This window comes from Rana temporaria, chromosome 1 (genome assembly GCF_905171775.1).
Source record: "Rana temporaria chromosome 1, aRanTem1.1, whole genome shotgun sequence".
Classification (NCBI taxonomy): domain Eukaryota; kingdom Metazoa; phylum Chordata; class Amphibia; order Anura; family Ranidae; genus Rana; species Rana temporaria.
This window is the reverse complement of record NC_053489.1, coordinates 661,034,067-661,046,135: the sequence shown is the minus strand read 5'-3', so window position 1 is coordinate 661,046,135 and position 12,069 is coordinate 661,034,067. Positions and strand designations below refer to the sequence as shown.

Genomic DNA, 12,069 nt, shown 5'->3' with positions numbered 1-12,069 from the left:
AAATGAGATACGTTACGCCCTCCCATTTTTACGCCAATCTACCAGACTCTGGGCCTTTGACAACAAACTTCAAAATGAGCAAGTTTTCAAAAAAATCCTACCGTGTGTACACTCCATCGGAGAAAACTTTTTTCGTTTTCATCGGACAAAAGTTCGCTCTGCAAACGGACAAACTTTTCGGCAACAAAAGTCCTATGGTGCAAAGTCCTATCATGTGTACAGAAATCCATCGGACTTTAGTCTGAAGTACAAACACGCATGCCCAGAACCAATGTTAAAATCAACCAACAATAGCAGAAGTTGACCAAAGGGTGGCGGTAAAGAGCAGAAAAACCATGTGATGTTGGGAAAGTTTGTAGAAAATTCCTGCCGTGTGTATGCTATGGGTGTGCCCGGCCAACTCCCTTCGGACAAAAATCCATGGAAAAGTTTGTTTGAATTCTGATCGTGTGTACGAGGCTTTACCAAGAATGATCAGAACTGACAGATCCGTTGTATTGGAACACATTTGTGCTGCGAGTTTACCATCACTGGATACTTTTTGCATTTTATAAAATCAGCAGCTTTCTTGGCGTTTGATATGGAAACAGATGTGGAAACCTTGCAAAAAGATCTAAACAAATGAATGGGGGGGGGGGGGGGCAAATACATGGCAAATTAGGATCAATGTAGAAAAATGTAAAATAATGCATTTGGGTGGCAAAAATACAAAAGCAATTTATACACTGGGGGGAGAACCTCTGGGGGGAATCTAGGATGGAAAAAGACCTGGGGGTCCTAGTAGATGATAGGCTCAGCAATGTCAAGCTGCTGCGAACAAAGCAAACATAATATTGGCATTAAAAAGGGGATCAACCAATTGCTTCAGGCGTTGTGGACAGATGGGTACAATGCTTCATGTTTGGTGGCAGTGCCCCGTGGTAATGAAGTTTTGGATTCGTATATTTAACTTAATTTACTCGGTAACAGGTGTTAATATACGTCGATCCCCGCAACCAGCGCTTTTTCATAAATTACCCAGTGAGGTTCCCAAAAAATCAATGACGTTAATCACGTATATGTTTCTGGCAGCAAGAATAACTATTGCTAGATATTGGAAGCAGTCGGTGGTTCCTCTTGATTACGTGAAGAATAAACTTAATTGGATCATGGTTAACGACAGACTCACCTGTGTCCTTCGCGATTCTACTAAGAAATTCGATGTAACGTGGGATCCGTGGATACGTTACTTATCTCCGTCATAAAATGTCTCCGGCTGACCCTCTTCTCTTCTCTTCTCTTCTCCTCTTACTTTCTCCCTTTCTTTGTTTTCCTTTTCTTTTTTTTTTTTTTTCTTTCCTTTCTCTCTTTCCTCTTAAAAAAAAACGTTTAATGTTGAATTGGCTATTGTTGTTATTGTTGTCAACTGTGGGATGCATTAATGGACCTTCTGTCTCTAGGTTAATATGATGTAGGTGGAAGTATATGGAGGGGTTTCCCTTTTTTTTTTTTTTTTTTTTTTTCTCCCCCCTTCTTTACCTTTCCTTGTCCTTCCCTATCTTTCCCTACCCTTCCCAATCCCTCCCCTCCTTTTTCTTCCTTCTCCTCTTCCTCCTCTGTTCTTTATATACATCTTGCTCCTGGTATGAATCATTCTGGTGATTCTGGGGTAGTGTTGGCTTCCTGGGACAACCACTAGTTGGACCCTAGGGAGTCGAGAATATGGCTCATTAGCTTTATTCGTATTTTCCTTTTTTTTTGTTTCTTTTTTCATTTTTATTACCACTCAGTGAATGATTTCACGGCGGAAGAGGGAAGGGATACGAATTAAAGGGAACATTGTGTTGTTTTTTTCTTTGGTTATCTCTATGTCATATAGATATATTAACGAGCTTTCCTGCTAACTGCATTTTATATTGAGTCTCTCTATTTTTTTGTTTTTTTTGTTTTGCTGCCTATAGGTTTTAGGCTTATGACTCTTTGTATGAATAATATAATCTGATAGAGCTCGATTGTTCTTTTCATATTTGTTACCTATGTCTGAGGCAACATTGTTCATTTTCAATAAAAAATATTGAAAGAAAAAGGGGATCAACTCCAGAGATAAAATAATAATTCTCCCGCTCTACAAGACTCTGGTCCGGACGCACCTGGAGTATGCTGTCCAGTTCTGGGCACCAGTCCTCAGGAAGGATGTGCTGTAAATGGAGAAAGTACAAAGAAGGGCAACAAAGCTAATAAAGGGTCTGGAGGATATTAGGGCCAGATTCACAAAGGAGATACGACGGAGTATCTCAGATACGCCGTCGTATCTCTCAGAGTATCTATGCGACTGATTCATAGAACCAGTTACGCATAGATAGCCCTAAGATCCGACAGGTGTAATTGTTTTACACTGTCGGATCTTAGGATGCAATACCGCGGCCGCCGCTGGGGGGAGTTCGCGTCGTAAACCAGCGTCAGGTATGTAAATTAGGAGTTACGGGGATCCACAAAGATTTTTCCCGTCGTTACGTCGTCGCAAGTGTTAGATTTCCGTCGCAAAGATAGGGCACCTTTAACATGGTGTAAAAGTACTCCACCATGTTAAAGAATGCCCGTCTTTCCCGCGTCGCTTTTGAATTTTTTTTAAATTTTTTCTTTTTCCCGGCGTAAGTCTTTTTTTCACGTCGCGATTCACAAAACGTCGGCGCGTCGTAATTTTGCGCAAAGCACGTCGGGAAATTTGCGACGGGAGCATGCGCAGTACGTCCGGCGCGGGAGCGCGCCTAATTGAAATGGTACCCGCCCCATTTAAATTGGGCCGCCTTGCGCCGGACCTGTTTACGATACACCGCCGCAAATTTCCAGGTAAGTGCTTTGTAGATCGGGCACTAAATCGGAAAACGGTGTAACGTAACGGGTTACGTAAACTTGCGCCGCCGGTATGTGAATCTGGCCCTTAGTTATGGGGAAAGGTTGCGAGCACTGAACTTATTCTCTCTGGAGAAGAGACGCTTGAGAGGGGATATGATTTCAATTTACAAATACCGTACTGGTGACCCCACAATAGGGATTAAACTTTTTCGCGGAAGGGAGTTTAACAAGACACGTGGCTACTCATTAAAATTAGAAGAAAAGAGGTTTAACCTTAAATTATGTAGAGGGTTCTTTACTCTAAGGCCCCATACACACGAGAGAATTTATCCGCGGATACGGTCCAGCGGACCGTTTCCACGGATAAATCCTCTCAAAGATTTCCGCAGATTTCTATGCGATGGAGTGTACACACCATCGCATTGAAATCCGCGCGGAAATCCTCTGGCGATGACGTGTCGCGCCGTCGCCGCGATTATGACGCGGCGACGGGCGCGACGCTGTCATATAAGGAATTCCACGCATGCGTCAAATCATTACGACGCGTGCGGGGAATCCCTTCGGACGGATGGGTCCGGTGAGTCTATACAGACCAGCGGATCCATCCGTTGGGATGGACTCCAGCAGATGGATATGTTCTGCATGTCAGCAAATATTCGATCTGCTGGAATCCATCCCAGAGGAGATATATCCGCGGAAACAGATCCGCTGGAGTGTACACACCATAGAATCCATCCGCAGATAAATCCCAGCAAATGGGTTTCAGCGGATAGATCCTATGGTGTGTACACGCCAGCGGATCTGTTTCCGCGGAGAAATCTCCTCTGGGATGGATTCCAGCAGATCGGATATTTGCTGTGTTGCACAACAAATCCATCTGCTGGAATCCATTCCAACGGATGGATCCGCTCGTCTGTACAGACTTACCGGATCCATTCGTCCAAAGGGATTCCCCGCACGCGTCGTAATGATTTGACGCATGCGTGGAATTCCTTATATGACAGCGTCGCGCCCGTCGCCGCGTCATAATCGCGGCGACGGCGCGACACGTCATCGGCAGAGGATTTCCGCGCGGATTTCAATGCGATGGTGTGTACACTCCATCCCATCGAAATCAGCGGAAATCTTTGAGAGGATTTATCCGTGGAAACGGTCCGCTGGACCGTATCTGCGGATAAATCCTCTCGTGTGTACGGGGCCTAAGAGTGGCAAGGATGTGGAATTCCCTTCCACAGGCGGTGGTCTCAGCGCGGAGCATCGATGGTTTCAAGAAACTATTAGATAAGCACCTGAATGACCACAACATACAGGGATATACAATGTAATACTGACATATAATCACACACATCGCTTGGACATCTCACCTACTATGTAACTATGCCAAGAAATTATATTATTATTAATATTATTATTAGATTGTTACATTCCATTCGTTTAGATGCGGCATTCGTTATTTCGGATGAATTCATTACGTTCACTAACAGCCAAATTTGAAAGGAAATTCCAATACCTATAATTTAATCGTTAAGTTATTATTAGTTATAATTTCAGATTTTCGGGTTTTGGAATTTTTGGGTTTTCATCCTTTAGAATTTTCAGATTTTCATTTTTATTTACGGATTTTTTTTCATTTTAGAATTTCCAAATTTCCAAAAATTTTAATTTCCAAAATTACAATTTTTCGTAAATTCAAAATTTCGGAATTTGAAATATCAAAAAATTCGAAAATTCGAAAATTTCAGAATAAACTAATTTGTCAAAATTTGTAAAAAAACGAAACGAATTGTACATGTCTAGTTATCAGAATGCACTGGTAATATACTGAGATCCGATGTAGGTTAACCGTTTGCCGACCGGCCCCTTTAAATTGCGAGCTCCGTGACCGATGTCCGCCAGTGTCCCGCAATTGGGTCACAGAGCTGAAGAACAGGGAGATGTCAGTGTAAACACAACGGCCCAGATTCACGTAGGGCCGCGTTACATTGAGCGGGCGTAGCGTATCGTATTTACGCTACGCCGCCGCAACTTAGAGAGGCAAGTGCAGTATTCACAAAGCACTTGCGTCCTAAGTTAGCGTAAATGTGCCGGCGTAAGCGTGCGTAATTCAAATGATGAAGAGGTGGGTGTGTTTTATGTAAATTAAACATGACCCCACGTAAATGACGCTTCGAACGAACGGCGCATGTGCCGTCCGTGGACGTATCCCAGTGCGCATGCCTCGGATAGAATGCCTAAGATACATCGAACACTGCCTATGACGTGAACGTAACTTACACACAGCCCTATTCGCGTACGACTTACGTAAACGATGTAAAAAGATACGCTTGTTCCGACGTCCATACCTTGCATGGGCTGTGCCACCTAGAGACCAGCTTTAACTTTATGCCGGCGTATGTCTTACGTAAACGGCGTAACTAATTGCGACGGGCGTACGTATGTTCGTGAATCGGCGTATCTTGCTCATTTACATATTTGACGCGGAAATCAACGGAATCGCCACCTAGCTGCCAGCGTAGATACGACGGGGGCCATTCAGACTTACGACGGCGTATCTGGAGATACGCCGTCGTAAGTCTTTAAAAATCTGGGCCAACATTTCCCCGTTCTTCCTAGTGACATGTCACTGATTGTCTGTCCCCTGTCATCTGGAACAGCGAGAAGTGATGTGTCACGGCAAGCCACTCCCCCTAACAGTTGGAAGCACTTCCTAGGTCACACTTAACCCCTTCAGCGCCCCCTACAGGTTAACCCCTCCAGTGCCAGTGTCATTTTCACAGTAATCGGTGTATTTTTATAGCACTGATCGCTGTAAAAATGACAATGGTCCCAAAATGATGTCAAAATAGTCCTATGTGTCCGCCATAATGTCGCAGTCATGATAAAAATCGCTGATTGACACCATTACTAGTAAAACAAAAATGGATTAATAAAAATGCCATAAAACTATCCCCTATTTTGTAGACGCTATAACTTTTGCACAAACCAATCGATAAACGCTTATTGCAATTTTTTTTTTTACCAAAAACATGTAGAAGAATACGTATCGGCCTAAACTGAGGAAAAATTATAAATTTTTATATATTTTTGGGGATATTTATTATAGCAAATAAATATTGATTTTTTTTCAAAATTGTCGCTCTATTTTTGTTTATAGCGCAAAAAATAAAGACCGCAGAGGTGATCAAATACCACCAAAAGAAAGCTCTATTTGTGGAGAAAAAAGGATGTAAATTTTGTTTGGGAGCCACGTCGCACGACCGCGCAATTGTCTGTTAAAGCGACGCAGTGCTAAATCGCAAAAAGTGGCCTGGTCTTTGGCCAGCCAAATGGTCCGGGGCTGAAGTGGTTAACATCTATAACTGTTGGTATTTACCAATGTGTCAGGCACATTCTAATGTCTAACGTGTTCTGTGATTGTCCTTTAGGTTCGGATGCGAGTGATCGAAGGACGCCAACTTATAGGTTTAAACATAAACCCTGTTGTCAAGGTGACGGTTGCCGGACAGACTAAGAGGACCCGGATAAAAAAAGGGAACCACCCCTATTTTGATGAGGTAATGCAAAATTCAGTTGATTGAACTAGGGCAGGGGCACAACTAAAACAATCAGGTTTTTCCACTAAAACTTGACTTTTGTACAGGTGTGCTTAAAGATTTTGCATATCTGTTCCTCCATTGAAACTGCATATTAATTCATTCTTTGCTAATGGGGCAAAAATCGAATGCTCTAAAGCCATATTCTCTGCATATCGAATGGTATTCTTTAAAAAAAAAATGTTTTTGAATGGAGAAAATACCACATTACGGCCACTAGATAGAGCAGAGGAGGATACTAATTCCCTATGATATTCATTGGTCAATTTTTGCGCATCTAACTGATCCCCTTTCCTCTTTTTACAGACATTTTTCTTTAACTTCTTTGAATCTCCATCTGACCTCTTTGATGAACCCGTGTTCCTTACGGTAAGTGTCTACCAGAAATGGCCTAGGTCAGCGGTCTCTATGTATTGGTTGGTTCCACCCACACCATATTGCTTGATCCAAGGATGCCGAAGACACAACTAGGTCTGTTGCAGTTGGGTCAAGAAATGTTTATCTGTGGGGACTCTGCAGTCCTTACGGATAGGTCAGTTGGGGGAAATTAATAAATTGCCTAAGTTTTCCCCCCGCCATTGATGTGGGTCATAGAATTTTGAATGCATATTTATTTGTGTCTTGTCCTGCAGACTGTTGCTCCCAGGACTTCTCCTGCACAAAACTTCCACTGTAAACTATTAAACTTCCTGTGCCATCATCTTCACTTTACATAAGAGATCACTCTGAATAATCCCAGATGCTGGCTGAATTTTCTGTGTTGTTACTAGGCCAGAGGTCTGCAGTACCATTCCCCGGCAGCCTTGTAATTTAGCAACTTGAATTAGTTGGTGGACTACTGATCGCAGCTAGTCCAACCTGCAAATCCTGTGCCCTCAGGCCGCATCGATTTGACACAAATCCCACAGTCTCTCCTCTGGCCTCGCACTCAGCTCCCCTGGCATGTCTCTTCAAGAAATCCACTGTTTCATACTCACGACTTTCTCCTGCCCCGAGTCCATGATGGAGAACTTTAACTGGACATGCGTTCCAATAGCTTCTCCAGCCCCTCTGTTCCAGGACACCTCCTCCATGACCGTGTTATGCCGGGTACACACGAGAGGATTTATCCGCGGAAACGGTCCTCCGGACCGTATCCGCGGATAAATCCTCTGGCGGATTTTGATCTCCTGGTTGTACTAACCAGGAGATCAAAATCCCCGCGGAATTCCGTCCGCGGTGACGTGTCGCGCTGTCGCCGCGATGATGACGCGGCGACGTGCGCGACGCAGTCATATAAGGATATCCACGCATGCGTCGAATCATTACGACGCATGCGAGGGATGGGTTCGGACGGATCGATCCGGTGAGTCTGTACAGACCACCGGATCGATCAGCTGGAGCCGATTCCAGCGGATAGATTTCTTAGCATGCTAAGAAATTTTTATCCGCTGGAAATCGGTCGGCCCGAAATATATCCGCGGATAAATATCCGCTGGATCGTACACACCAGCGGATCTATCCGCTGAAACCGATCCGCGGATCAATTTCAGCGGATCGATCCTCTCGTGTGTACGGGGCCTTAGGATGAGGCTCCCTCCCAGCTCTCCTGGGCTCCTCCGCTGGGCCGCGCACCCCCCCCCCCCCAGATAGGGATGGGCCCCTGCTACTATCTAGCACTCAATTGTCCACCTCTCCTGGCCGTAAACTCCCCTCCAGTGGGCTGGACCTGAGCTTATATGAGAGGCCTTCCCCCTGCCTATTTCAGTTGGGGATTGGTCAGGGCTCCTCACATGAGATCCCTGTCACTCCAGTCCTGTGCCCTGCCCCTCTTCCAGAACATTCTCCCTGGAAGCAGGGGAGGCGTCCTATAACTAAAGCACAGCTGGTCACACCCGCTGCTACACTAACCACACCCTGCCCTCAGATCAAAACAAGCAGGCCTAGTCTGAAGCATAGGTCTGCCTAAATTTACCTCCTCTGGCAGCTACCTCACAAAAAATCCTCACTCTAGCACCTGCCTATAGTAGAGGGTTCTACATAAGTGTTGGCCAATCTAGTATGGTCAGACTCAGAGGAAGACTAGATGTCTTTGATCTGGGGAGGGGACCCAGATCCACTACCCACTAGCTCTTTTATGGCAGGGACAGATTTTTGTGTGTGAGAGAGTACCCAGCACCAACTTTCTTTCAGACTCTAAAATGTCATGTGACCACATTCCAAGAAATGCAAAGTGAACTGATGTTGGAAGGTGTAACACTGGTTGGCCCAATAGGCTTTAGCAACACCCAACTCTTACTGTGCCCACCAATTAATGAGGCCCCAGGGCATACTTTGAGCCCTCATTAATTGGTGGGTACAGTAAAAGTTGGGTGTTCCTAAAGCCCATGGTTTATTGGGGCAACCGTTTTTACATCAGCTTTTAACAGCTCTTGGCATTTGGTCACGTGACGTTCCAGAGTCTGAAAGGAAGTTGGTTCTGGAAGACTTCTCTCTGCCCACCATGTGTCATTGACTGCAGGTCCCCCTTTGATTAAAGGGGTTGTAAAGGTTCGTTTTTTATTTTCTAATTAGCTAGTGCATTGTTGTTTCACTTACCTTTTCCTTCCATTTCTCTTCAAATTTCTTTTTTTCTTTGTTTTCTTTGTCTTAATTTCTCACTTTCTGTTTCTCCTCAGTAAGCTGTTCTTGCTGACACCCCCAGCCAGAACGGCTCGGATGGTGGGGGAAAGCTTACTGAGGAGAAACAGGAAGTGAGAGATTCATACAAAGAAAAAAAACATTTAGAAGGGAAAAAAGTGAACCAACAATGCACTAGCTTAATGGAACCTATTTAGAAAAAAAAAAAAAACCCTTTACAACCCCTTTAATGTTTGAATGGTAAGGCATCTCTACTCAGGGCCACTAGCCTAACATGCATCAAAAGTACTGGCCCGGGGAGGGGGGGGTGGGGAAATGCCCTACCTGCCCCCCAGTCCAGTCCTCCCCTGTTCAGATTAGGGATTGATTACCTCCGCAGATATTCCAAAATGGATTTACCTTTTTTATTGTGGGTGTAGGATTGGGTATATGGGATCGTATGATATTATGTATTTATTTATTTTTATTGTTGAACTAGACAGACTGGCCCAGATTCTCGTAGGAGATACGACGGCGTATCTCCAGATATGCCGTCGTATCTCTGAGTCTGAGCCGTCGTATCTTGGCGCCTGATTCAAAGAATCAGATACGCCAGAATTTGTATAAGATACGACCAGCGTAAGTCTCCTACGCCGTCGTATCTTAACTGCATATTTACGCTGGCCGCTAGGGGCGTGTACGCTGATTTACGCCTAGAAATATGTAAATCAGCTAGATACGCCAATTCACAAACGTACGCCCGGCCGACGCAGTACAGATACGCCGTTTACGCTAGGCTTTTCCCGGCATAAAGTTACCCCTGCTAGATGAGGCGTAGCAATGTTAAGTATGTACGTCGGAACAGCGTCAAATTTTTCACGTTTTACGTCGTTTGCGTAAGTCGTTCGCGAATAGGGCTGTGCGTCATTTACGTTCACGTCGAAAGCATTGGCTTCTTGCGGGTTAATTTGGAGCATGCACACTGGGATACTTTCACGGACGCGCATGCGCCGTTCGTAAAAAGCGTCATTTACGTGGGGTCACATTAAATTTACATAACACACGCCTACATCTTCCACATTTGAATTAGGCGGGCTTACACCGGCCTATTTACGCTACGCCGCCGCAACTTTGGTTTGAGAATACTGCACTTGCCTGTCAAAGTTGCGGAGGCGTAACGTAAATAGGATACGTTACGCCCGCACAAAGATGCGCGCTTCTACGTGAATCCGGGCCACTGTCTTTTTTTCAACCTGACTATGTAACTATTATTGATGTTTATACCCCAGAAAGATCCAATGCCCTGGGGGATGTCTGTTCAGTCCAAAAACATGCATGCCTGGTAGCATATGTTTCTACTGCCATTCCATGTTTGTTAAGTGTTAATCATCATAGACCAAACTTTATTTTAGCTTTGGATAGATTTGAGTTGAACTATCAGTTTAAATTAGCTAAAAGCATTCCACTTGCATCAAAACAGAATATGTCCAAAGAATTTCAGTTCATTTGCTTTAGAAAGTAGCCACAGCAAGAAAAAAAAGCCAACCCCCTGCCAGCAGCTGCAAAATAGCAATAAACATTGTCGGGGGTATAGAAAAGTGCAATAAATTATAGTTAGGCACCTGGTCACTGAGGATGATTGTAGCCATTGCACATGTACTTGTGTTCTGTAGATATCTGCTGATTGTTTCTTTCTGAATGTCAATGTCCGCTTAGAGATCCCATGGTGAAAATGACTTTTCTGATGCCAACATGGCAGAATACTACCATATGTATAGTAATTAAGGTAAGTATTTCATGCAATTTTTAGTTTTCCTGGTGTCAACTAGTGTTGAGCGGAATACGCCATATTCGATTTCGCGATATATCACGAATATATAGCCGAATATTCGAGAAATATTCGCTAAAATCGAATATTCGTGATATTTTATCCAAATGAAATTTTTGTGAAATTTCGCTATTGCGAATGCGAAAATAATTGCGAAATTTCGACAAGTGCGGTAGGAGAACTCTGATTGGCTCATGCTGAAATCGAATATTCGTGATATATTATCGAATTTTCGCAAATGCGAATGCGAAAATGATTGCGGAATTTCGACAACTGTGGTAGGAGAACTCTGATTGGCTCCGATGCAAAAGAAGGGCGGAGAAAGTATTCGCTAATATTCTGAAATCGAATATTCGTGACATTTTATCCAAAAAACAATATTGCGAAATTGCGCTAATGCGGATGCGAAAATGATAGCGAAATTTTAACAACTGTGGTAGGAGAACTCTGATGCAAAAGAAGGGCGGAGAAAATAATCGCGCAATATTCCTATTGCCGAATATTCGCATTGCGAATATTCGGCAATATAAAATGATCGCCTCAGCTACTCGGCCCAAGGTCTCTAATCATACCAGCAATGCTTTTAGACGTCGATGGAGATCTCTAGGATGTGATCTGTTTTAAAAATAAAATTGAAAAAATACGAATATTCGGAATAGCGAATATTGGCCGCGAAATTCGATATATTCGCGAATACTCGAATATGCCATATTCGAGCCGAATATTCGCAATACGAATATTTGTGAGCAACACTAGTGTCAACATGGAAGCATACATGTGGTGGTATACCCCCGGGGATTGGCACCAGGAAAGAAAAATTAAGGTAAGTATTTGATACAATTTTCTATTTCCTGGTGGCAGCATAGATGTGGTAGTATGCCGCCATGGATTGGCACCTGTAAATTAGAACCAGAACTCTCCACTCAGCAAGGAGCATGAGCTCTACTGAGTGCAGAGCTATGGGTCCAAGTCACCAGGGGGGGGGGGGGGGTGTCAGATTTCTGCGGAGAGGCCTCTGCTACCAAACAGAGAGCAAGTGTCCTACTCTGCAGCTGCTGGCCAGGGATTGGCTTTTCTACTCAGGCTGTGGCTAAGAAAATTAATGGCATTGAGCACCTTTTGTTTTGATACAACCAGAAATGTATTTGGCTGATTCAATATAAAAGTCGAGTTGGGCTTGAACATATGCAGTTGCTGAAAGGCATGTGGGGTGCC

The 12,069-nt window shown here is 44.0% G+C and overlaps 1 protein-coding gene across 6 annotated transcripts in view; it reads left to right on the top strand.

The window, feature by feature from the left end:
- The window catches only part of DYSF (dysferlin), a 412,823-nt gene that overhangs the window by 207,542 nt on the left and 193,212 nt on the right, over positions 1 to 12,069 (top strand). For all 6 annotated transcript variants that reach the window (XM_040335540.1, XM_040335536.1, XM_040335537.1 and 3 more), the window contains exons 7-8: positions 6,261 to 6,389; positions 6,735 to 6,797. In XM_040335540.1, coding sequence (XP_040191474.1) covers positions 6,261 to 6,389; positions 6,735 to 6,797 — 192 coding nt within the window. The remainder of the gene's footprint in view (positions 1 to 6,260; positions 6,390 to 6,734; positions 6,798 to 12,069) is intronic.